Source organism: Lutjanus erythropterus, chromosome 11 (genome assembly GCF_056507025.1).
Source record: "Lutjanus erythropterus isolate fLutEry1 chromosome 11, fLutEry1.hap2, whole genome shotgun sequence".
In the NCBI taxonomy this organism is placed as follows: Eukaryota; Metazoa; Chordata; class Actinopteri; order Lutjaniformes; family Lutjanidae; genus Lutjanus; species Lutjanus erythropterus.
Genome location: NC_139327.1, coordinates 3,467,783 through 3,492,615, shown reverse-complemented (window position 1 = coordinate 3,492,615; position 24,833 = coordinate 3,467,783). Strand labels below are relative to the sequence as shown.

At 40.2% G+C, this 24,833-nt stretch overlaps 1 protein-coding gene and 1 long non-coding RNA gene across 2 annotated transcripts; one reads left to right on the top strand and one right to left on the bottom strand.

Annotated features, from left to right (window-relative positions):
* Positions 1-3,032: 3,032 nt before the first annotated feature.
* ankfy1 (ankyrin repeat and FYVE domain containing 1) lies at positions 3,033-24,827 on the top strand. Its single transcript, XM_084730474.1, has 25 exons — positions 3,033-3,096; positions 4,966-5,173; positions 7,227-7,345; positions 7,779-7,914; positions 8,042-8,165; positions 9,644-9,793; positions 9,907-10,072; positions 10,863-11,067; positions 11,181-11,249; positions 12,371-12,573; positions 12,662-12,759; positions 13,926-14,127; positions 14,291-14,389; positions 14,512-14,665; positions 15,149-15,317; positions 15,855-15,973; positions 16,260-16,416; positions 17,400-17,600; positions 17,693-17,869; positions 17,984-18,131; positions 19,992-20,082; positions 20,266-20,390; positions 20,487-20,633; positions 22,923-23,013; positions 23,120-24,827. Exons 1-25 carry the CDS (start codon positions 3,087-3,089, stop codon positions 23,250-23,252), a joined length of 3,501 nt encoding a protein of 1,166 aa, XP_084586600.1. The 5' UTR covers positions 3,033-3,086; the 3' UTR covers positions 23,253-24,827.
* Positions 20,648-23,186, bottom strand: LOC146318541 (uncharacterized). The gene is made up of 3 exons (XR_014771577.1): positions 23,072-23,186; positions 22,170-22,242; positions 20,648-21,898 (listed from the first exon to the last, which is right to left on the bottom strand). It is a non-coding gene; the product is annotated as an uncharacterized LOC146318541 (long non-coding RNA).
* Positions 24,828-24,833: the final 6 nt, after the last annotated feature.

The window sequence follows — 24,833 nt, the reverse complement described above, 5'->3', positions numbered from 1 at the left end:
ACCATAGTCATTTTAACATATTTTTCAATCAAAATAAGAATAATGATGTAAAAATTATCATTACCTCTAATACTGCAAATCATGTCACAAATGCAATATCAGTCAAAATAACTAATAATTAGATATTCTTTCAAAATTATTCAACCCTAGAAGGAAGCATGCAACTACTCATGGATGACAGGTTACAGCTCAGCCGAGGCAGACACTATAAATGTTTACTTCCCACATTTTGAAGAGCAGAAGCCCTCGCATCCATGAGTAGGTGCACAGTTCTTTCAGCACAGTGATACAGAATGAGAACTACTTTATTGATCCCTGGGCGATATTGTTCATTAGTGGGCATAGTTGAGTAGGAAGAAAGTAGTTCCTACATGAAATTGTGGATTATCTTGAGTAACTGGATCATAATTTCTGGAAAGACGTTGCTGTTGAGTTTTTCAGATGTATTTTTTGCTGCTTTGAGCACCACAAGCTGAGTGCCATCTAGTTCTAGTTTTATGCCTTTATTGTGAAAGGGCAGCTGAAATGAGGACTGCAAAGGAGGAGAGATGGGGATGACATGCAGCAAAGGACCATAGGCAGGAGTCCAACCCATAACAGCTGCAGAGGACTCACAGCCTTTGTACTTTGAGTGAATGGTCAACCTACTGAACTATCAGGCCACCACAAAACATATTTTTGTTTGTGGTTCACTGAGACTTGTAGGTGCATAAACTGTTTCCCATGTCCAGTCTTGCCTCTACACAGGCACATCACTGTCACCTAGGAAAGTCACAAACTCAATCCAACATAATTTTCCTCTTAGTAATATTCAGTGCTGCAATGTAAAACTAATGCAAAATGAACTTCACCCACAACAAATATAACAGGAGTCTTATTCTCACCATACTTTGGCAAACTAAACGTATCTTCAGTGATTTGGGAGACAGAAACCTGTTGCTCAGTGAAAATCTTACATTTGTGTCAGTAGCATACATCTATATATCTGCTTAATACTCAAAGTTTATAACTTTTTGAAGAACTTTGTGAACATATTATTAACTGTCACCTGTAGTCTAGGTTGCCGAAACACAAAGTGCATGTACTGTAGCCCTTCCATTTGATCTGTATCTAGGGCAGTCACTCCCAAATTTAAGAATGACACAGCCCAATTTGAAATCTGAAAAGCCCACACCAACCTGTAGTCTCACCTCTGATCAACACATGAGACTAATCATACCAATAAGTAAATATAAGATATGTTCTAGTGTTAATGTGACACCTGTAAATCATTTAAATCCCATGTCTTTCATTTATGTATGTATTTATGTATTTTCATGACCTGTCAAGGCCCCTTGCTGGGCCGCTGCCAACACTTTGGGAATCACTGATCTAGGCGACAGACACGCACCAAGAGTCATATGTGGCCTCACCTGACCAGACCATGACTTTACCCAGTTCAGCAGCTTGGCTTCATAATGAACTCCTTTATACTGCAAGAGTGGAGTGGAGTGTCAGATAAATAAGATGTGTCTCTTGCCATAGATGAGTCAGTATTTGTATTTATTGCTGGTTTGACATTATGGATGCAGTGACTTGAGATGAATCCACTGTGTACTCCTACTGTACAACTATACCTGGCACATTAGAGCAGCTTTTCATCTTGTATAGGACTTTAGCAGGATGGATAGACTGAGCCTCAGACTGGGCTTTGATTCTCTGGCCCTCTGCTCATGATGTTACTGCCTGCAACAGAGCCTCTGTGGGCTGCCCAGTCTCACTATAGCACTGGCCTTATACCAGGCCTAAAAATCAGCACAGGGGAGGCTGAAATTTTGCTGAAGATGATGGCAGATGTCCATTGATAAGAAGGAACATTACACATCAGTCTGATGCTTTCCTGATTCTAAATACTGCACAAGCTGTAGCTCTCCAGGATGTTTCAGTGTGTGGACCCAGCTTGTGACAGAGAGAGAGAATCAGGAGTCTCAGTACTTCGGCTGCATATTCTATCCATACATTAGTAACTAATTACTGATACTCAAATTACTGTAGTTAAGTCGATTTTTTGGGATACTTGTACTTAAAATCATAATCGAGAGCTGAAAACAATTTGAATTAATATTTACATTTAACAGCAACACTAATACTGTGATTAGTTTTTGAGATGAATACTTTGTACTTTTACATGAGTATTTTTAACAGTACTTTTACTTGTAATTGAGTAATATTTTAGTAATGTAACAGTACTTGTACTTGAGTACAGATTGTCAGTATTCTTTCTACCACTGGTATTACACTGGCTTTTCTTTTACTTGTTGAAGGACTTATTCATAGGTATTTATTTCTAACTTGTTATCTGTTTTATTGCCATTTATTTATAAGGTAAAGCTCCTCATGTAGCAGACTACTGTTGAGGAATTACAAAAAAAAAGCCTGGACCCTTACCTTCAGTCAAAGTAGAGACGCCATGGTCTGAAAATACTCGATAACAAGTTAATTTTATCAGAGAAATTTACTAAAGGGACTCATTAGGTAGAATGGGTCCTTTCACAGTGTTATATCGTTACAGACTATTTTTTCTTCTTGAACTACATACAATACAGTATACGGTAAACAGTAAATGTTAAAAGTGAAATTAAAAAAAAGAAAAGAATAATAAACCCTACATTTAAATATTTCTTACTTTGTGACATGCAGTTATTCTCTTGCCAGTTATATTGTAATCCTGTCTTCTCCCTGAAGGGTTTGTATAAGTGTTTTGGGGATAGTAGGAAAGTCTGGGATTTTCTGGTTTTCACGCTCAATATGGAATCATAGGAAACCCTATGAGTTGTCACTGAGAGCTTCTTAACAAAATTTTCCCTTTAGCAGAAAAAATCATTAACTTCAGCGCTGATATCAACCTATTGTGCGTTAACCACACGTTTAACATTAACACTTTAACACTATAATTTATTCCCTGCAAAACAACTGTAATTGTCATGTGATAAACTATCAATTAACGTGTTTTGAGTGGCCCCTTGAACGCAGCACCGTTGCCTCCTCTCTTCTCTCCGTCATATCGCGATAGAGACCATTGGGCCACGGAGCTAACGCTGAGCAACATGGCGGAAGGTATGAGATTGGTTTTTTTTTAATATTGAGTCCACTCCCTGTTTTCCTCGCATGCTTTTTTGGTTTGCTGGACTGAATCAACTAGTGTCTCGGCAGTTTAATGAACCGTGCGTTGTCTGTGGGTGAAAATACGAATCACTGCGACACTTGTCTTGTCACACTGGGCTCTGCCTGTGTGTCGTTAGCCCCCGTTGATGTTGCTAGCTGAATTTAATAGCTACGAGTTAACGTTAGCCGAACCGGGCAGGAGATGTTGTTGCTGTGTTGGACTGCAGAGAACATTTCTTTGTTTAGGCAGGCTGCAGGTTTGCTACGTACGAAATAAACCGTATGTTAACTTACAGAATTAGCAGGTAATGCTGATATGAATGTCTAGGTAACATCATGGATAGCAGCAAACTGTCTGTATTATCTATACTAGCTCTGATTTTCCTAACAGTCAAGCTAATGCTCCGTTAATGGTCGCTGTGTTTTTCACGAAGCTGTACTTTTTTTCAATGTAGTTTGGTGCTGGTACAGTTACATGGGTGATAAATACAGAGCAGGAGACTTTACAGGTGTCACTCCCTGTAAGGTATCATCTGCACCACCTGGCAGAGGTGCCATGGCCAAGGGCACCACCTATATTTGGCCTAAGACATAAGGCAATGTCTGCCGGGTGCTCCTCCTTCAGGGAAATCTGCTTACCAACTTGAATCCAGAGAACCAACTCTCCAATCTGTGCTGTCAGGGCTGTGTATGGAGCTGCTTCACTGCTACTGAGCAGAAAACACCCTGTTTCTGGACATGTTAAGTGATTATCTGAGCCTTAACTTAAATGAGAGAGTTCCACGATAAAGAGAAGATCTTTATTTTGCTTAAATTGACCTGTGCGATGTCTGTATTCTGTGGTGAGTGGCACACTTTGATAGTACTTTCATTGTGTTTTCTATTTCTAGTCTACATGAGACAAGATCATGTTCACAAGTCCTGACAAAATGGAGTACATTCTCACAAGTTGTGTTTATGTTGCATTACTTTAAAACGGTGAGGGTTTGTTGTCTATATACAGATACACTTTTCAAAGTTCCAGGTATATAATGCATTAGTAATGCCTGCTAAATCCTGCAAAACAAAGGTGGATTTTTAAGATATTATAAGACTTGGTCAGTTGGTTCTAATCTGTTGCTCCTTCACTGTGCCGCCCTTCCTGTGTTGAGCTGATCAGGTGGTTTTCAGAGACACCCCCTTCTGTTCCTCATGACCAGTAGCCATGCCAGTAACGGTTTACAAGGGAGGCCAAAGTAACGTGCCGTCTCAGCATTCTTTCCTTGCTAAAACTTTACTGGTTTAAAGGAAGGAAATGGGCCTCAGTGAAACTCTGAGGAATCCAGATGAGACATGAGTTAGTGTTGTAACAGCAAGATCTGTAGAAAGAAAGTGTATTTCACTTACAGGAAGAGGGAAAGCAAAGCAAAAATAGTACTGTCTTTAGATCCTACCATAGACTGTTTTTTATATTTTGAGATTTGCATCTTGTATGCTTTATAGGGCATGCCAAAAATGTTTTCTTTGTGCACCTCAGCCTTTAACAAAAAATAAGAAAGTAGTAATGGCTTAAGTCACATTCCTCAAACCATTAGTACCGTAGGGACAAATTCTAAAAGAATCATCTTCAAACAACTGATGTGTTTTGTAAAATACATATTTTAGAAAATAAAATACCAAAAAGAAATCACAAAAAGTTACTGGATATTCCAACCATAGGACTTTGGACCAAAGGTCCCTCAAAGGGTCCAGTTCTAACCTGTGTCTCTTTCTAACCTACTTTCTGTATTTCTGCATCTTGTTTTGTTTTCTCTCTGTCTCCTGTCCCTTGCTATGGGGCAGAGGAGGTGGCCAAGCTGCAGAAGCACCTGGCCCTGCTCAGGCAGGAGTACGTGAAGATGCAGCAGAAGCTGGCCGACACAGAGAGGCGCTGTGCCGTGCTCGCTGCTCAGACCACCAGCCAGGGATCCTCTAGCCCTGCAGCTGCAGACACTTTCATCAGCCGTCTGCTCGACATTGTGGCCGACCTCTATCAGCAGGAGCAGTACAGGTGAGGATTGTGGCTGGAATGGATGGGCACAAGTTTTGTTTGGGATTTTGCTCATCCAGCAGTCCTGCAAATGTTATTATAGAGTTATGTGTCAGCTCTTGTACATGTTTTGTGATACAAATTACTAATAGTGCTACATTGCCAGTCACTGGAAGGAATGTTTTGAAGGGACAGATCACCTCAAATCAAAAATACATATTTTTCCTCCTGCAGTGCTATTTAGGGATGTCACAATACCAGCAAATTTGTAGTCAATGCCATTGGCAGCGAATTTCCATCATTCTTGATATCCAACTCAATACCATGGTCAAAAACAAAAACTCACCCATTATTATTTTTCTTTTCCACAAAACTCTTCTGAGCTTCTAGAGCAAAAGACTGAGGGGGATTTTTGTTCTGCCTGGCACACTGTCAGGGGAAGATGTTGCCATGTTTGGAAAGTAATGCAAAAGTTTAGTGATTTCTGCTCCTGAACTTTGAATATTAGTGCAGCAGTAGTTTAAATTTATTGACACGGTGAGAGGCAAAACACTGTAAAAGTTCTATTTTGTAGTTGTGATGACAGGATGGCAGTATATGAGCTCTGTTTCATTATGTTAGCCTTTAGAGTTTTGCCATTGCAAATGTCATGGAACATGAAATGAAACTGACTCATTCACCATGATGGCCATCTGTGAGCTGCTTCTTTAAGTTAATAAGTTGGAAGTATTTCCTCCCTTTGTATGAAAAGTTTGATGGTACCATTTTTATGAATTCCTGATGATCTGCCTCAAACACAGTCGCCTACTTCCAGTCTAACTCTGTTTACTGTTTTTCATTTCAACAAGTTGAGCTGTGGCTGCAGCTGCCCATGTTGCTATCTTATGGCTGGTTCACACTACATGATGTTACATGATTTGGAGGCCTGCCTATTTTTTCTGTGTGACACTTATGCTTCTCGCCAAAAATTCATACTAAAAATGATCTGTAGACAGTCATGTTGATATTATATCAGCAACATAGCACTTCTCACCACAGTTTCATTGTCTGCATCTGTGCAATATGTCACAGACATGAAAAAATGGATGCAGGGCAGTGTTTTTCTTTCTCTCTTTTCTCCTTTCCCTCTATTCATCCATCCCTCCCTCCACCTCTGAATGAGGGGAAGAAACATTGACTACGTTCAGAAAACAGCTCTTTTCTTCTCTTCCAAAATCTTCTGCAAACTCAATGTAGAAAGATAGTTCTTTCAGCAGCCGCCTCGCAGCAGAAACGCAGCCTGTGTGGACACCACGGCATGTGCAAGCAGCTGCAGTTCAGCGACAGTTCCATCACACACTCCTCAAGCGTATAGTGTAAACCAGCCATTACATGTGTAGTTGTTATTGTTTTGTGTTTTCTTCTTCTTTTGGCATTTATCAGCAGGCTATAGCACTTGTAGGTGTATGCACTGTGTCTGTCAGGTCAGGGAGAATGGCATCTCTGGTACCTCTGGTACTGTAAAAAAAAACGAGTATTGTTATGTTTTTAAAATTCAATTCAGTTTTGGAGATACTGGCCGTAGAGATGTCTGCTATCTCCAATATAAGCAAACTAGATAGTGCTTGGCCTGTGGTGCTCAAAGTGCCACAGAAATAGATTTGAAAAACTTACCAGCAATGTCTCTTTCCAGAAATCATGACCCAGTTACCTAAGATAATCCCCAGACCTTGTTGTGACCGGTTCCATGTAAGAACTATTTTCTTTCTACCAAACTACACCCACCAACAAAGAAGTGAGCATGCATCTCCTCATGGATGAGGGTGTAACTGTAAATTTTGTTAACATCCTGTGCTATCAGGAGAAACAACCTGTCGTCCATGAGTACATGCATGCTTCTTTCTGTGCAGTGACATGGTTGGCAGGTGTCATTCAATAGAAAGATTTATTTCATTTTTGGGGTGAACTGTCCCTTTAAGTGCTGTTAAATGTTCTAGGCAACAGTTCTTTTTTGTTAGTTTTGGTCTTATTGGGGATCTATACTATTTGTGATGCAGACTTGGTTTCTCAGAGATGGATGTGTTGGTTTTCGCAGTGATCTGAAAGTGAAAGTGGCTGGGGAGAAGCTCAGTGCCCATAAGTTTGTGTTGGCTGCCCGCAGTGATGTCTGGAGTCTGGCCAACCTGGCCTCCACCTCTGAACTGGACCTGTCTGGTGAGCAACCCCTGGTGTGATGTCACTGTGTTAAAGGAGTAACTTGAGTCATAATGAAAATCCTTTTGCTACCTACAGCACTCAGCCCTCTGTTACTCAGCAAGCTTGTGGGTTAACAGATGATGTAAATATTTATTTTGGAGAGGATTATGCAGACTGTCAAAGTCCAGTATTGGACACAGTTTTGTTCCCTGTAGGCTTTGGCCCCTATTTCTATTTGTCAGTCAGCTAATCAGTAAGGTTTGAATTCATATAAATGTGACAAATATTATTTTCATTTAAATATAATTTTCAAAATAAAGGAAAAGAATAGTGGTCCTTCTTAAATTTTTCATTTCCTCCCCAAATAATTCTTATCATGATAGAAATACAGCAGGATAGTAAGAGATCATTCTTTGTGCATCTTTGACTTGATGACATGATTGGTTTCCAGATTGCAAACCTGAGGTTGCCATGGCAATGTTGCGCTGGGCATACACCGATGAGTTGGAACTCAGTGAGGATGATGCCTTCCTTATTGACTTGATGAAGCTGGCCAACCGCTTCCAGCTCCAGCTGCTCAGAGAGAGGTCAGCACAATACTCACTTTTCTATTGCTTGCTACAGTTGAACTTTAATTGTTGCTAGTGGCAACATTTTATAGAGCTGTTTGTAGCTTAACAGCCTGAAAATACTTTTGTTTCTCCTCTGGGACAGGTGTGAAAAAGGCGTAATGTCCTCAGTGAATGTCAGGAACTGCATTCGCTTCTACCAAACAGCTGAGGAGCTAAATGCCACCACCCTGATGAACTACTGCGGGGAGATCATCGCCAGTCACTGGGTGAGGACCTTCAGACAGTGTTGGTTGCTAAAAAGGCAACTTAGAGGGTGTTAGGCTGTGTGTATGTGTTGGCATATATGTGGTGATTTTTCTACTCAGAGTGCTGTTGGCACTGAAAATGATGTAGTATCAAAGCATCATTAGTTTGCCATCTGCTATTAGCCTCTAGCTTATTTGATCAGCTACATACTTTGTGGTTTTCATCAGTCCTGAGGCATCAAAATCAGCTAGCCTTTTTTTAATGGCCAATATGACTGTTAATGTTACAGAACAACCATATTGAATAACTATCTGACATGTTTTAAAATATAATAGCAGCGGTGTAGTGTTATTTGCTAAGGCACTGGAGTGACTGATGTGGCTGTGATTTTGCAGAAAACAACTGGAAAAAAGAAGCCTCTCACTTTAAAAACTGCTGATCTGGCCCATAGGCTTCACTGATGATTTGATCTTCAAGCGCTTTGAAAAAACTGATTACGCAAACTGCATATAGTCTAGTTCCTCACATGGAGAAAAAAAGTAGCGGAGCGTTGTTCCTGTGCACTTGGGCAGCACTACACTACACTACACTATACTGAAGTTAATTTCTTTGTCCTTTCCTCAGACAAATAGAGAATGTGAACATGCATAATAAAACAAAAGTTTAAATGCTGATGTACACGCCAGAATTAAATAAATGTGCTCCTCTCAGTACAATGCAGAAAAATTGACTTGAAAATAATCACAAGTAATTTACTTAGATTTTTTTTAATTATGCTATTTTTATTTTAGATATTTTATATGATCTATTTGGCATCCCATATTTTGGCCATTTATGAGCTCTGCCCGACAACTACACATGATTCGGGCAAAAGCACACTAATGTGGGATAACATAAACCCTGGTTTACTCCCTTTTTACGTTTTTATTTAAAAAGTTCGGGGGTGGGGAGGCTTTTATGCTTTTAATTTATAGGACAGTTGTAGATGTGACAGGAAAGGGGGAGAGTGAGGAGGGATGACATGCAGCAATGGGCTATAAGCAGGAGCTGAACCCACAGCCACTGCAGAGGACTCACAGCCTCAGTACATGGGCTCATGCTCCACCAGCTGAACTACCAGGCCACCAGTGGTCTACACCTTTTTGACAGATCGGGTATATTTTCTCTCCAGTGTGCATCAACTCAACATTTACGATACAATAAATCCAGAGAGGCCACAGCTCTGCAATTTTCAAGGTTATCTTTATGACTTTTGTGCAGAAAATGGCTGTCGACTGTCACAGCCTCTGACACCTCAGTCTGTTTTTATTGTCTCAAATGCTGATAACTGCTTTTCACAATAGCAAGAAAATCTCCAGCTTCAGAGCCTGTTTACATTATTTGGATCTCTCTGTCTCTACAAAATGTGCGACACATGTTCATGATCCAGTTCTGATATTTGACACTGGCACTTGTGTGTTTCATTTATTGTTGTGGTTCTTCGATTGTCTTTTATTAGGATGATCTGAGGAAAGAAGACTTCAGCACCATGAGTGCCCAACTTCTGTACAAGATGATCAAGTCTAAAACAGAGTATCCTCTCCACAAAGCCATCAAAGTCGAGCGAGAAGATGTGGTCTTTCTTTATCTCATTGAGATGGACTCAGAGGTCAGCTCCCTGTAGATACTCTTTATTAACTGCTCACTAACTAGTGTTTTTTACCATTATGTTATGAACAGTTTTTATATTTTATTTTCGATGTTGTTATCTCTCGTTTTCAGCTTCCTGGTAAGCTGAATGAACTGGACAACAATGGTGACCTGGCACTAGACCTGGCGCTCTCTCGTAAACTGGAAAGTATTGCCACCACTCTGGTGAACAACAAGGCTGATGTGGACATGGTGGACCAGAGTGGCTGGAGCCTCCTGCATAAGGCCATCCAAAGAGGTGTGGGGAATTCATTATTACTACACTTGTGTCACGTTTTCTTTATTTCTTGTAGAAGTGGTCCCTAAAATTGAATTTTAGCTCAGCTGTCAGGATGTTCACTTAAAAATATACCTGCTACAAAACCCACTTCATCAAAGTATGAACTAAACACTTTATGTTTAATATCACAATACTCATTTCAAGTTTTTCTCTCTTGACTTGATTACTGTGTGAGCACTTCATGTTCAAGTAGGGCTGCACAATTAATTGAATATTATTCTTAATCACGATTTTGGCTCCCCACAATGAACTGTGGTATTGACATTTAAGATCCCTGCTCCTCTAATAGAAAACTCTGCTGCATATCAAATCAAATGCCTGTCAGACTAACAGCCAGCCACCCTGCAGCAGCAGCCTGAGCAGAATTTTCTGGATGTTGCAGCTGCAGAGTAGAGTAAAAGAAAAACACACATCAGAGGGCAGACGGACGAATTTGGTTAAAAACTTTTGGTAACATTTTATTAATATTTTGCCTCTAGGAGCTTCATCATAAAGAAGGACCAGCCTTGTTTTGATTCACAGATTTGTTTATTCGTAGGAATGTAGCACGACATGGAAGTGAAAGTAGTGCTCTGTTTATTTAAACAAAGTGCAATAAAAATATTTTGTTGCCAAAATCAATGCATAATTGTGATCTCAGTATTGATCAAAATTATTGTGATGATCATTCTGGCTCTACATTGAAGTTAATGCATGAAAGAAGAATTATTTTTATCTTGACTATTAATCTTACTTTCTTTTCTTCCAGGTGATGAGTTTGCCTCCATCTTCTTGATTCGCCACTCGGCTCAGGTGAACGCAGCCACAGTGGGGGCGGTGGAAACCCCTCTTCACCTGGTCTGTTCTTTCAGCCCCAAGAAACACTCTGCGGAAGTGATGAGCGGCATGGCACGAATCGCAGAGGCTCTGCTCAAGACTGGAGCCAACCCAAACATGCAGAACAGCAAGGGCCGGTAGGTCCTGGGCCAGGCTCTTGGTTTATGAGCTTTTTTGGATGGATGATATTTGGAACTACCATATGCAGTATGATGGTGCTTCAGCTTTGTCTTGTGTTTTTTTTTTTTAGAACTCCATTGCATGAAGCTGTGGCATCAGGGAATGAGCCAGTGTTCAACCAGCTATTACAGTGCAAGCAGTAAGTTACACTATGCCTTTAAATTGAATTATTGAGTTAGTTTCTGACATGGAAGGTCCCACAGAGCATGCTTAGTGTTCAATTAGATAAATAAGAAGATTAGACAACTGTAACCTGCCTACTAGTGTTATTTTTAAAAACTATTAAGATTATGTGACCCTGACCCTCACTGAAAGGTCCCGTGTGGAAGATTTACAGAGATTTATTGGCAGAATATGGCAGAAGTGGAATATAATATTCCTAAGTATGTTTTCATTTTTGTGTAATCACTTTAAAATAAGAATCATTGTGTTTTCATTATTTTAGAATTAGCTGTTTATATCCACCGAGGGCACAGATCCTCTTCTATGAAGAGGCCACTTTGCTGAGCCGCCGAGTTTCTGCAGTAGGCCAGACTGGACAAATCAAATGCTTGCTCTAGAGAGGACCTTTCACATTTTGCAGAAGTTTTGTGGCCAGCTCAGGTTGTCCTACACCAGGTCTATTCAGTCACTTGTTTTGAAGGGCCAGAATTGAAAAAAAAAACCAAGTACCCAGCGGCTAGACGTTTACCTTTTCTGTCTGACCTGTAAAGTTAGGAGGTTAAATTTTTGAACCAATGCAACATTTTATTTAATTTTTTCTCCACTTGATTAATTTTCACAATTGGAAACGAAACATAATGTATAAAAGTACAGAAAAACACAAAGCACTTGTGCAATTTTAGATTGGAGGCTTGTTGTTTTGCATTTAACATCTTTTTTTATTCAGTTCTTTCTGCTTAAACAGCCTGAGTTAAAACTTTTTAAAATGACATGTGTCCGAGTAACAACAAACATAACAGATGTAACCAATGAATAGGATAATTATACCACTAATAATAAAATGCTAATCTTCTAAAAAACAGTGTAAATACCCATACTTATTTTTCATTTAGAAATGATCAAAGGGCCAGTTTGAGGTCATTAAAGGGCTGGATTCAGTTGGAATAGGTCTGTCCTACACACTTGGAAGGGGGAAGTGACATGAGGTGTTTGCAATCTGCAAGATCACTGCTAGATATCACTGAATCCTCCACACTGGTCCTTTAACTCCAAAGGTAATCATACCTGTAACCTGACCTAATCTGTCCACCTTGTTAGACTTGACCTGGAACTCAAGGACCACGAGGGCAGCACAGCTCTGTGGCTGGCCCTGCAGTACATCACTGTGTCTTCAGACACCTCAGTAAATCCGTTTGAGGATGATGCACCAGTAGTGAACGGCACCTCGTTTGACGAGAACAGCTTCGCAGCCCAGCTCATCCAGAGAGGAAGCAACCCTGACGCACCTGACGCTACCACAGGTGCTGTTCCACTCACTGCACAACAGTTTTTGAATGGAATGCCTTTAAACATATTTTCATCTTCGTTTCTCTGTTTTATCCCCTGTAGGAAACTGTCTCATGCAGAGAGCAGCTCGGGCAGGCAACGAGGCAGCCGCTCTTTTCTTAGCCACTCATGGAGCAAAGGTCAACCATGTCAACAAATGGGTGTGTATGAACAAGAGACCAAATAACAACAGTTACATCATTTTGATAGTCAGACCTGGTCTGCAAGTAATATGTATGTCTTTAAACTGTTAAAATTATGACATTTATTACAGTATCCATAGGCTGACCAGTTTAGTTTTTCAAAGGTCTGAACTAGTATTGTTTAAAAAAAAGAAGGAATCTGAATATTAAACAGTTTCATACTCATTTTCCACAGTATCGATACACCTGTAGCTGCGCTTTCTGGTTTGCTTGTACTTCCAACAGCCAGTTGAAATGCACAATGCTGCACTGCCCAAATAGCCCCGCCCCCTCTCTCACTCACAGTCCTGTCCTCTTCTCCTCACTCATCTCATCTCCGAGTGAATATAATAGCTCTCGGTAGGCTGTGATATTATTAAGTTACCTTATTAGAAATGGCAAATGCTGAGCCTTAGTAACAGGTTTTGGATGACATAGAAAACGACAGGAATGCTGTTTGGAAGTGCTCGCATTTGAGGCAAATGAACAAGGAAAGGCGATAAATAATAATAAATTCAGCAAATCACCCAAAGGACAGGCACACCGACCTCTATAAAGAATTTTGAGAGGTTGGTGACGGCTCCCATTTGGCCCAGTTGTTAAGTTGTGATGTCTGGCTGTTGGCCCAACATGCAACTTGTATTTCAAAGCTAAGCAAATCCCCCTCTATCAGCTATCAGGGTTAAGGAATCTCAGAGTTTCAGGTAACATGAAAGATTCTAGATTAATTAACTAAATAATTTAGTCATTTTAAAAGGCCTGTTGTAAAGAGAAAAAATAAATGTTTCTAAAAGGGTTATGTTGTCCTGTTACAGCTGAGTTACCTTCTATCTTTTCATGAAAATTTCATATTTTATAACCTCAGTGTTTTTTCCCCATGGAAGCCAGTGTTTGTCAAGGTGAAGTTAGAAAATACAATATCTAACAATGTTGGTCTGAACATGCTGACAAAATGTATCCTTTTCAAGTATAACATGTTGTGTTGCACCATTGCACCATTTGCTGTGTAATGTGCATTATTCGAGTCTTCATTTTTGTATCTCCAGACCTTTAAAATAACTTAACATCTTATCCTTAAATCATAAGACATGAAATTCTCTTGTGCTGCTTATCAAGATATTATTCATCCCTTTACATTCCTTCAGGGTGAGAGCCCTCTTCATACAGCATGTCGCTGTGGCCTGGCAAGTCTGACAGCAGAGCTGCTCCAACAGGGGGCCAACCCCAACCTGCAGACCCAGAAGGCTCTGCCCGACGACACACATGGTGTGGCCATGCAGACGCCCCTCCACATGGCTATTGCTCACAACCACCCGGATGTGGTCTCTGTCATCCTCGAGCAAAAAGGTAAGTGTGTGATATAGGAGTTATATACATTCGACTGTAACTAAACTGCAAACATGGCAGGTGTGTTAAGTGATTTCTGCTTTACCAAACTACCTGTTGTCACTAATATCCTGAACGTCCTTAAATGGATCCACTTATTTCTCCCTTGGTGGCTCTATTACAGCCAATGCACTTCATGCCACCAACAACTTCCAGATCATTCCAGACTTCAGTCTCAAAGACTCTGTGGACCAGACAGTGCTGGGCCTGGCCCTCTGGACAGGTACACAGTTTCAACACAGTTGATTCCTCATTATCCAAATGGTCTTTGGAGTGAATCACCTTGTTACGAGACTGCATGATCTGTCTATGTGATATCTAACATGTATAATGTGTCCCTGTCAGGTATGCACACCATAGCAGCTCAGCTGCTGGGCTCAGGGGCTTCTATCAATGACACTATGTCCGACGGACAAACCCTGCTTCACATGGCCATCCAAAGACAGGACAGCAAGAGTGCCCTCTTCCTTCTCGAGCATCAGGCAGACATCAATGTTCGGTAACGTCTGGGTTATACCACTCTCGTAGATCATGTATAATTGTTTTGTGTATTTTATGCCTTTTTTGAGTTAGCTGACAGTAGAGACATGACAGGAAATTAGGGGAAAAGCAACTGGTGAATTATGTGTGATGAAGGCCCTTGCCAAGATGTGAGCTGGGGTCATTGCTTTTCATGGACCACCATGGTGCCCCCATCATCTGTAAATTTTTTTTGTTATTTGAACCAGATTCACTGACACTTCATAAGTAATATGCATGTATGACATTTAACAACCTATGAGACCCAAAATAAATTAGCCTTAGAGGGAAAAAATATATTTATTTATTTATTTATTTTATTTATGTGGCAGGAAAGTGGCCCTCAGTAATATATTATATATATAATATTTCCATCCGCTTATGTCCAATTCAGACTTTTGATGGGAGGGTTTTGTCAGAATCATCTGTATCTCAAGTTTGTATTTTCTATCTCCACTACCAGGACCCAGGAGGGACAAACAGCACTACAGCTGGCCATCAGTAACCAGCTACCACTGGTGGTGGATGCCATTTGCACAAGAGGAGCTGATATGTCTGTAGTGAATGACAAAGGGGACCCTCCATTGTGGCTGGCTCTGGAGAACGGCCTGGAGGATATTGCATCCACACTGGTGAGAGAAACGAATACGCAACCAATTTAGAAATGATGGTAACACCTTAGTTCCTCATTGGCTAACTGCCAGTTACTAACTGTTACGAAACATAATTCAGGATAAAATGAAGCTTTAATGAGAAGACACCTCAGGGATAGATCCATGTGGTTACTTTCTTGGTGACAAGCATGCCCAGTCTCGTCTCTCAGGCTCACTCCACTCTGCAATCATCTGCACTTGGGCTACAACTAACAATTATTTTATTTATCAGTTGAGCTGCTGATTATTTTTGGCATTAGTTGATTAATCATTTAGCTATCAACGTCAAAATATTGTGATGTTGGATACAGCAAATGTTTGCCACTTTTTAACTGATCATTAAAAGTTGGCAGCTAATTTTCTTTTGCATCTGAAGTGAACAAGGATTGGTTCTAAAAAAGATAAAAACAAAAATACTATGAATCACTGAATTGAAGTGACACCTTTAGCACTTTCTGTCTGGGAAAGGATAATATCTTGTACTTTGCCTGTTTGAATCCTGTTTATCCAACCTAGGTCCGCCACGGTTGTGATGCAACATGTTGGAGCGCAGGGCCCTCTGGCTGCCAGCAGACCCTCCTGCACAGAGCTGTTGATGAGAATAATGAAGTCTCCGCTTGCTTCCTCATCCGCAGGTCAGCCAAACACCTGATCATTCGGTTTTGGGAACAAAATCCCAGCCCAGGGATACATGTATTTGCTTAAACTACAAATCTTTTGGTTATGTGGACAAAATACTGTACAAAGAAAATGTCACAGTTTTTAATAACGTTTACTTATTAGAATATTGAAACAGATAAAAGTACAGTCAATCTAAAACTAGCAACTTGTCTGTTTTTAATCTTGGTGTTATTCACATGGATGTAGTTAGCCTTCTTAACTTACTGTTTGCCGTGTGTGTGTGTATGTATGTGTATGTAGTGGTTGTGACGTGAACAGCTGCAGACGGCCAGGCCCTAACGGGGAAGGAGATGAAGAAGCCCGAGATGGACAAACGCCCCTCCACCTGGCAAGCAACTGGGGATTGGAGGAGGTGGTGCAGTGCCTTCTAGAGTTTGGAGCTAATGTTAATGCACAGGTCAGTCCGGTCACATCGGTGTGCCCATTTCTGTTTGAAACGATTTTTTTTCTCTCACTACAGCATACAGCTAATAGAGTACTGCAGGAATGAGTTGGCATTTTTCACCTCCTGTTCCCTCATTTCCAAGTCAATGGATTTTTGTTAGATGCCTAAAATAAGGTCTGTGGTTCACACAAGCGTCAGAGATTTAATAAAAAAGGCAGTTGCTACCAGGTGACTAAATGAGACTCCAAAGGTGTCGGGGACATTAAATGTCATCCCACTGGAAACTAGTCAGTTAGTGGTGGTGACGTTGAAGTCATTTGACTCTGATGTAGTTTGTTAAAAGACTAACCTTAGCATTTTTTTGTCATGTTATTTCATTTACATTTCAAAAATCATAAAGTGGGGGTTCAGCTTTCTTTAGATACAATTGGGGGGGCTCTGAGGAAAAAAGGTTGGGAACAACTGGTCTAGGACTTCGTTATCAGGCTTCAGGCTGTCAGGCAGAGGCTTCATGACGAGCTGATCGTCTGAATCAGGTGTGTTTGAGCAGGGAAACATCTAAAACATGCAGGGCGGTGGGCCTGGAGAACCAGGATAGGGGAAACACTGTACTTGTTTGACTGTTTGTTTTGTATTGCTCATCCATGTTATATAGGATACAAAGTCTACTTACAGACAGGTGTCAGATTTTGAAACCTGAAACTTGATGTTTTTTCCTTTAATTTGTAACTCTTCTGATTTAATGTGATGAAGAAATGGACCGAGCCTTATTTTGAACATATCCATGTATATAAACATGTCATTTACCACAGCTGTAAAGTACCTGAAAAGCTTGAAAATGCATGAAAGGTGCTTGAATTTGACTTCGGAATAAGTGTTAGAACCTTGCCATTGGCTTTTTGTCGAGGGAATGCGTCATCCCTGCAGCACTCTCTGTGAGAGCTTAAGAGAGTTGTAAACATGTGTTTAATCCTGTGTCCGTCCTTTTCTGTCAGGATGCAGAGGGCAGAGCTCCCATCCATGCTGCCATTAGCAACCAGCACAACGTCATCATACAGCTCCTCATTTCCCATCCAGACATTCGTCTCAACATTCGTGACCGTCAAGGAATGACCCCCTTCGCCTGCGCTATGACGCACAAGAACAACAAGGCAGCAGAGGCTATCCTGAAGAGGGAGCCAGGTGCTGCTGAACAGGTAGCGCTGACATAATATGGAGCAGTTTGTCTCACTGTCGCACCACCAGAATGATTCACAGTTACAGTGTTAATCTCTCCGTTTGTGTCCAGGTGGACAACAAAGGGCGTAATTTTCTCCACGTGGCTGTGCAAAATTCAGACATCGAAAGTGTCCTGTTCCTTATCAGTGTCCAAGCTAACGTCAACTCCAGGGTTCAGGATGCAGCCAAACTCACCCCTCTGCACCTGGCTGTCCAGGCCGGATCTGAGATCATCGTCCGCAACCTGGTACACCTCAGATTTTCTTGCTCTTTGCGCAAGTGCTATTATGCTGATTTGAGTGTTGAACTGAAAGAGTGGTGTAGCTGATGCTGTTTTCATTTTTCATGTTCCTGCCTCCAGCTGCTTGCCGGAGCCAAAGTAAATGAGCTGACCAAACACAGACAGACAGCGCTACATTTGGCTGCCCAGCAGGACCTGGCTACTATTTGTTCAGTGTTGCTGGAAAACGGTGTAGACTTTGCTGCTGAGGACGAGAATGGCAATAATGGTACTTTGCATTCCGTTATTGTTCTGCTTTTGTTTCTTTCTTGTCTGGGATGCTTCTATTAAACAAATTGCACCCAACATCATTTCCAAGTTAAACAATTAGAGGCCATGTTTCTATGTTTCAGACATTCATTCACCACAGAACAGTTGAGTCATCAGTCCTTAGCCAATGTAAAGATAGATGGATAAGCAGTGCAGAATGTGTCTTCAACAATTTCGCAATAATGACTGTCATTTAAGAAGCTCAGTGAAACTATGCTGAGAAACTGTAGACTTTTATGTTTACTGAAACTTAGTGTTAGTGATCAGTAGGGGTGCAATGGATTGCAGTTGTCTTGTGGTGCATATGGGTTGACCCCTCCCCAGTTCAGCACGCATGTGCTCTGTGCCCTATGGGGAATCAGTATAGTGTGAAATACAGTTTTACTGTATTTAAAACTCCATCAAATTTTGATGTACAGTTGCAGTGAAAAGACAAGACAGATGTGCGCTGTGTTTTACTCTCAAGCACTGTGCTGAAGAGTCTTACACCGAGCTTAACACCGCTCATAATACATGTGGATAATATTTTCACCCTCCATCTGCTCGACTTTGCTCGCTTCGCTTCTAGTTAGAAAGTGGTGTTTAAAAAAAGTAAGAGCTTTGACTAAAAGCCGTCACTTTCATCTCCATTGAGTGAAATCCAACCAGGTTTTTTGGCATTTTCAGTGGTTTATTTGAGAGACTAGATCTGCTTGTCACAGCAGAAATAGATCAGAAGATTGTGATGTTTATTGTAACTTTAGCGATGTTTGCTGCTGCTTCTCTCTGACACAACTGTGACTCACAGGAGCAACCAGAAGCCTGTCTGTGACACAACCTTCAGTGTTGATTGGCTATTAATCATGATGGGTAACCAATCAAACAGTGTGATGGGCTGTATAGTATACTATAATACAGTGTTGTAATAGTAGTATACTATATTATTATTATTATTATTATTATTATTATTATTATTATTATTGTAAGTAGTAATAGTATTGTATAATATTTATTATTCTTACAGACAGACAGGAGGCCAGACCAGAACATTTTTTTCCTTTTTTCAATTTATTGAACTGAAAAATGATCTGATCTGTGAATTTTGTGATCCATTGCACCCCTAGTGATCACTATATTTTGAAACTCCTCCCCTTGACATGTCTAACAGCTATAATATTGGCAGTGACTCAACAACTACCTGTAGTACGCCTGTGTTAAAGGTCTAGTGTGTAAGACTTATTGGGATTTATTAGCACAGTATAGTAGGAACAACAAATATTCACATTTTTTATTTTCAGGTGATTATACAATAATGAAAACACGTTAGTGTATAATCACCCAAACATAAGAAGGCCGAGCTCCTCTTCCACAGAGGCCACCATGTTGCATCGCTATGTTTCTACAGTAGCCCAGAACAGACAAACCAAACACTGGCTCTACAGAGGGACTTTCTTGTTTTCTTAACAAGTTCTGCAGCCATCATAGTTTGTCCTGTACACTTGAAAAGGGGAGGATGAGGCAAGCAGTATTCAGTTGGTTGCACTCTACAATCTCACCACTAGATGCCATTGAATCTTAACCACTGATCCTTTAAAGCTAGTTAGTAATTTGCACAACTGCCAGTGGTGGATTCTCCTTTCTGTGGATGTTTCATTATTCAGATGATATCCAGATTGTTATTCCACTAGAATGTTCCTGAACACACAGGGTTAGTTTAGAGGGACTTGTCCCAAACGGACTGGTTTTGGGTGTTGATGTTGTATTGTTCATTGTTGTCCCAACATACCATAATCCACATGAATAATATTTGACTCTTTTGTCTGTCCTTATTGTCTCCTAGCTCTGCATCTGGCTGTGATGCAGGGTCGCCTTAACAATGTCAGAACCCTTCTCACAGAGTCCAACATTGATGCTGAGGCCTTCAATCTCAGGTACACTCAGTCTCTGTCTCAGTCAGGTGATTCCTGAGGTCAATAAGATAAAATTTTAAGGTCTGATAGAAACAGAATATGAACAATGTAGAAAGTGTCGGCATTTGAAACACAACTGATAACTTTCTATAGATTATAGTGCTGATTTTCTTATCTGTTATTCATTGTATTCTGTGTGTTTAGGGGTCAGTCACCAATGCATGTGCTAGGCCATTATGGGAAAGAGAACGCTGCTGCCATTTTTGAGTTGTTCCTGGAGTGTATGCCTGAATACCCTCTGGACAAACCAGACAATGAAGGGAACACAGGTACTGTAACTGGCCTTATTAATATAATTATTAATTAACATATTAATATAAATGGTACACTTGTGACAGAATAATTGTGATCTGTGTTTTATGCAGTTCTGCTTCTGGCCTACATGAAAGGAAATGCAAACCTGTGTCGTGCCATTGTGAGGGCTGGAGCTCGACTGGGCATCAATAATAATCAGGGCATCAACATTTTCAACTACCAAGTTGCAACCAAACAGTTGCTCTTCCGCCTTCTAGGTAACTTTTCATACTAATCATTATCTATCAGGTATTCCCCATATATTAAGATGACAGCACCACATAAAAGCTACAGTTGGTAGATTTTCACGACACGTCATCAATCTAGAGGTCAGCCGTTTTTCACTTACTTAAAGTAAACGCATGATCTGAACTTGCAACTGTTCCTGATGATTTGCTGCCTTCAAACAGGGTCATGTTTACTAATGTTCATGAGAAGAGTTCATATGAACAGGCCCTCATAAGTGGAAATTTTCTGAAAGCTCTGAGTTCACAAGTCATGTATAAAACTTCCTATGCAGTAATCATGAGTGCATATGTTCCATTTGAAGGTAGCAAATGACCCTTCACTAAGTCCCTCCTGTGAACAGCAACTGTCAGCCTTTGTCAAACCCATGCCTTGTTCCCAGGAGTTACATTGTGATTTGTTATGTGGGGATTTGAGGAGGAGGATGTGGGCTTGTGCAGAATCAAAGTTGGGTTTTGCTGAACTCTTATCCCAGCTCTCCTCCTGCGGTCTGGCTGGGTGACCATCACAATGTCCGCTACAGTAATTAGTTCCTGGGCTTCCTTTTCCCACGTTAACATTCTGTTCTGACATTGCTCTGTCATCTACAGTATACACACATGTTTTGTATTTTTCGCAAGCCGCCCACTTCAGTCAAGATTAACATGTTGTAACGGAGCTATGGAGAACATAAAAAATATATATTATGGCAAAAAGTAACATTGTTGCCACAAATAAGGCAAGAGAGAATTGTTGCCAGAAAATGACTAATTTATTTAATGAGCTCTCAATGTCTGCCTTTTATTTCTAATGTGACAACTGCACATTAAATTAACAGGACTTAAACATGAAGACATGGAAAATACAAAAAGTGATGTACAACTTCAACACACAATAATTAGCATGCTTTAAAAATAAAATGCATAAATGAATACTACAATAAAAATCTAATTTTAAATAAATTAATGAATAATAATAAAAAGTAATAAAATAAAAAATAAATATAAGGACAGGGGTGGTAGGCTACATTGTATTAATAGAAGGGAACTCAATCTTAAAGTGGTTGCCAGATCTTGTAATACTTCTGTCTGGAGCCTCAGACAGTATATTTAAGCTGTTCCAAGTTTTAGACAAGACATTACCTCCTCTATCAAGTGCATGTAGGATGGTGGTATTAGGTATTAGGTGGTATTAGTTGTCTTCCCAGCAAGGTGTAGAATGCTATAGCTTCAGCCTGATAAGTTGTGAATTTTATCTCCTGTGGGACGACACCAAAAAATTCAATCAATGGGTTGGGATCAATGGTCGTTTTGCACATATAACAGTCCCATAATTAAGGCTATGTGGGAAGGCACTTAAGTTTTTGGTCAAATCGAAGTGATCATTTCAATCTAATCGGTGTTCTGAGCTGTAAAATGGACGTGACAGCACGGCCTCAGCTAACAGTTATTTTCAAAGTTGATTATGTTCTTTATTAATTGTTTAATAGTTATTTGTGAAATATTTGACATTTTCCACCATTTTCTCACCTTTTAAAAACAAAGTCCAGGATGATGTCCTCAAATGTCTTACTGTACTCACATCTCAAAGATATTCAGTTTACTGTCAGAGAGGAGTAAAGAAACAAAAAAATGCTCACATTCAAGAAGCTGAAAACAGACAACTTTTACTTTTTTCTTTAAAAAAATTACTGAAATGTATCTGATTGATTATCAAACTGGTTGGTGATTAATTTAATAATCGATCTACTGTTTAAAACTATGTGGTGCAAATAGGGAAAAAGATATTCTGCAGCAGCAGATATGTTGATGCACACAGTTTGTGTTGTTGTAGTAAGGTTTTGTTTGGTGGCTTCACTAACATACACCTCAGCAACTTTCTCTCTCATCTGTGAATCTATACAAAGATCTCATAAAGAACATAATTTCAGGTTATGAGTGTTACCCCTTGTGACACTGAAAACTCAACATACCTGATTAACCCACTAATTTTGCTTCATAGTGCACTCATCAGGTTGTCAAATACCAATGTTTTGGGTTGGAAGCTAGCTCTCTTCAGTCACTGTGGATTCCTTTAAACTCCAGGAGGAGGAGCCAGAGTAACCTGATATTATTTTTCATCTGTCTCATGTACTTCTGTGAGGATATAGTGACAGTTTCAGCAAATGTGACAAAAAGTTACTTTATACAGGTTATCAACTGTATCTTTAAGTGATATTTACTAACATAATGTATATTTGACCCTCCTTGGGTTAATATTTTTTTTTTCTCTGTTTTTTTTAGATATGCTGTCCAAAGAGCCCCCATGGTGTGATGGATCCAACTGTTACGAATGTGCTGCCAAATTTGGTGTTACAACACGGAAACATCACTGGTTAGTAGTTTGGCTTTTCATACAATAAATAAACTTTTTTTAAATTAACTTCACTTACATTGTATCAGCATTTCTGATTAATCCTATGTCTCCTCCTGGACTCTAGCCGCCACTGTGGGCGCCTGTTGTGCCACAAGTGCTCTATAAAGGAGATCCCCATCATCAAGTTTGACTTGAACAAGCCGGTGAGGGTGTGTGACATCTGCTTCGATGTACTAACTCTGGGTGGGGTATCGTAATGCAGCGGCCTGGATATCCTCCACCCTCTGACACTGGCCACGCCAGGCTCGACTCGGCACAGTTATCCAGGCACACCAGGAGAAGGGACATCAGTAGCAGGACATACTAACAAGAGATTTCCCGGACAGTTATGGACCATCATCTTTATACTATTCCAGTTTATGAAAAACTATAAATGTTCTAGAGGGACGTTTCAGATAGAAAGTGACACATTGTCTTTTTGTTTCTGTTTTGATCTTAAAGTGGATATAAGCAGCTCACCAGCTCGGTGACGGCTGGACTGAGCTTGTCGATCAATTTCCCAAAATTCAATCACATTCTTAATGATTAGCTCTTACTATACAGCAGGTAGCTGCTGTTCGTAGACATTTCAATTCAGTGATGAACATTTGAATGATCAAGTCACCTCTGGAGGGGGTTTTCCTGTTCTCTGTTGAGATATTTCACCATCAGCAGCCTTCATGCTATGTTACCTGCCCAAAGACAAAAACATGAACACTGAGAGCTGAGGCTGCTGTCTACCATGAACAGAGTAAAACTGTAATCTGACCCTAGATCACTAGATCTACAAAGACTGAACTATCAGCATGTTCTCTGTAATCTCTCAGCTTTCACTCTTCTGTCACCCTGATTCTGTGTTGACTGGATAAAGTGAGACAGACAAGGAGGATTTAAAGGGAAAGCAACATAATTTTTAAATGAGCATCATTTCCAAGTGAGATTTAGTTAGATTCAGAATTCTACCATTGACATTGTATTACTTTACTGTTAGAGGTGAAAGATGGCACAACTGGACATTGACAGTTGGAATTCCTCAGAAAATTGGATTGTTTTCCCCACGATTGGTATATACATATTCCATCATGTGTAGGCATCAGCCTTTGCTTACTTTTTAACTCAGCAAGTTGGGAAAATGTGACCTGAGAAAGCCTATTTTAACATGAGAGAAATATGAACGTGGCCCCTTAAAACAAAATTCTCTCAACAATCCTCCTCAGTTACAGAAACGCCTCTTATGCCTATGCATGTCATTTAATTTGTAGCCTTTTTACATGTCATTGTCATAATCATAAATCGTATTTCAAATTCAGTCACCAAATGATTTACATTCCATTTCTGATCTGCCATGAGGTCCGTGTAGGAAGCTGTGATCATCGTCCCCCACAATGTTGCCTCAAGTCAAGTTGTTGTCTTGACCCATCACATTTAAACGCTTCTTGATTACTAAGCCTAACAGGTGCACTTTATCAAGATCACATGGCATTTTCGATCATTGGGGAGAATGTGGAGGAGAGGGGACGGCCGAGTAGTGGGGCCTCTTTAAGTATTGTTAAATTGTACAGATAAATGTGTGATATTTTTGACCACTACAACTGTTTTGTACTTTAATGCAGTTTGTGCTTGTCATTGTGACAAACCTAAATCTTGCCTCTGTTAATCTTTTATGCACATTGTTTAATCTTTTATGCACATTATATTGTATCTGTATGCTCAGATATCTAGCCTGTCTCTTCCTGGTGTATCCTTTTAGAGAAAGGGAGGACAACTTTACATAAAGGTCATCAAAAACCAAAGCATGA

Excerpts from the sequence above, each read along its gene's own strand:
- ankfy1 (XM_084730474.1), top strand. Across the intron at positions 12,760-13,925 it reads TCAACCATGTCAACAAATGG|GGTGAGAGCCCTCTTCATAC; the intron begins GTGTGTATGAAC and ends ACATTCCTTCAG. Across the intron at positions 18,132-19,991 it reads GGACGAGAATGGCAATAATG|CTCTGCATCTGGCTGTGATG; the intron begins GTACTTTGCATT and ends ATTGTCTCCTAG.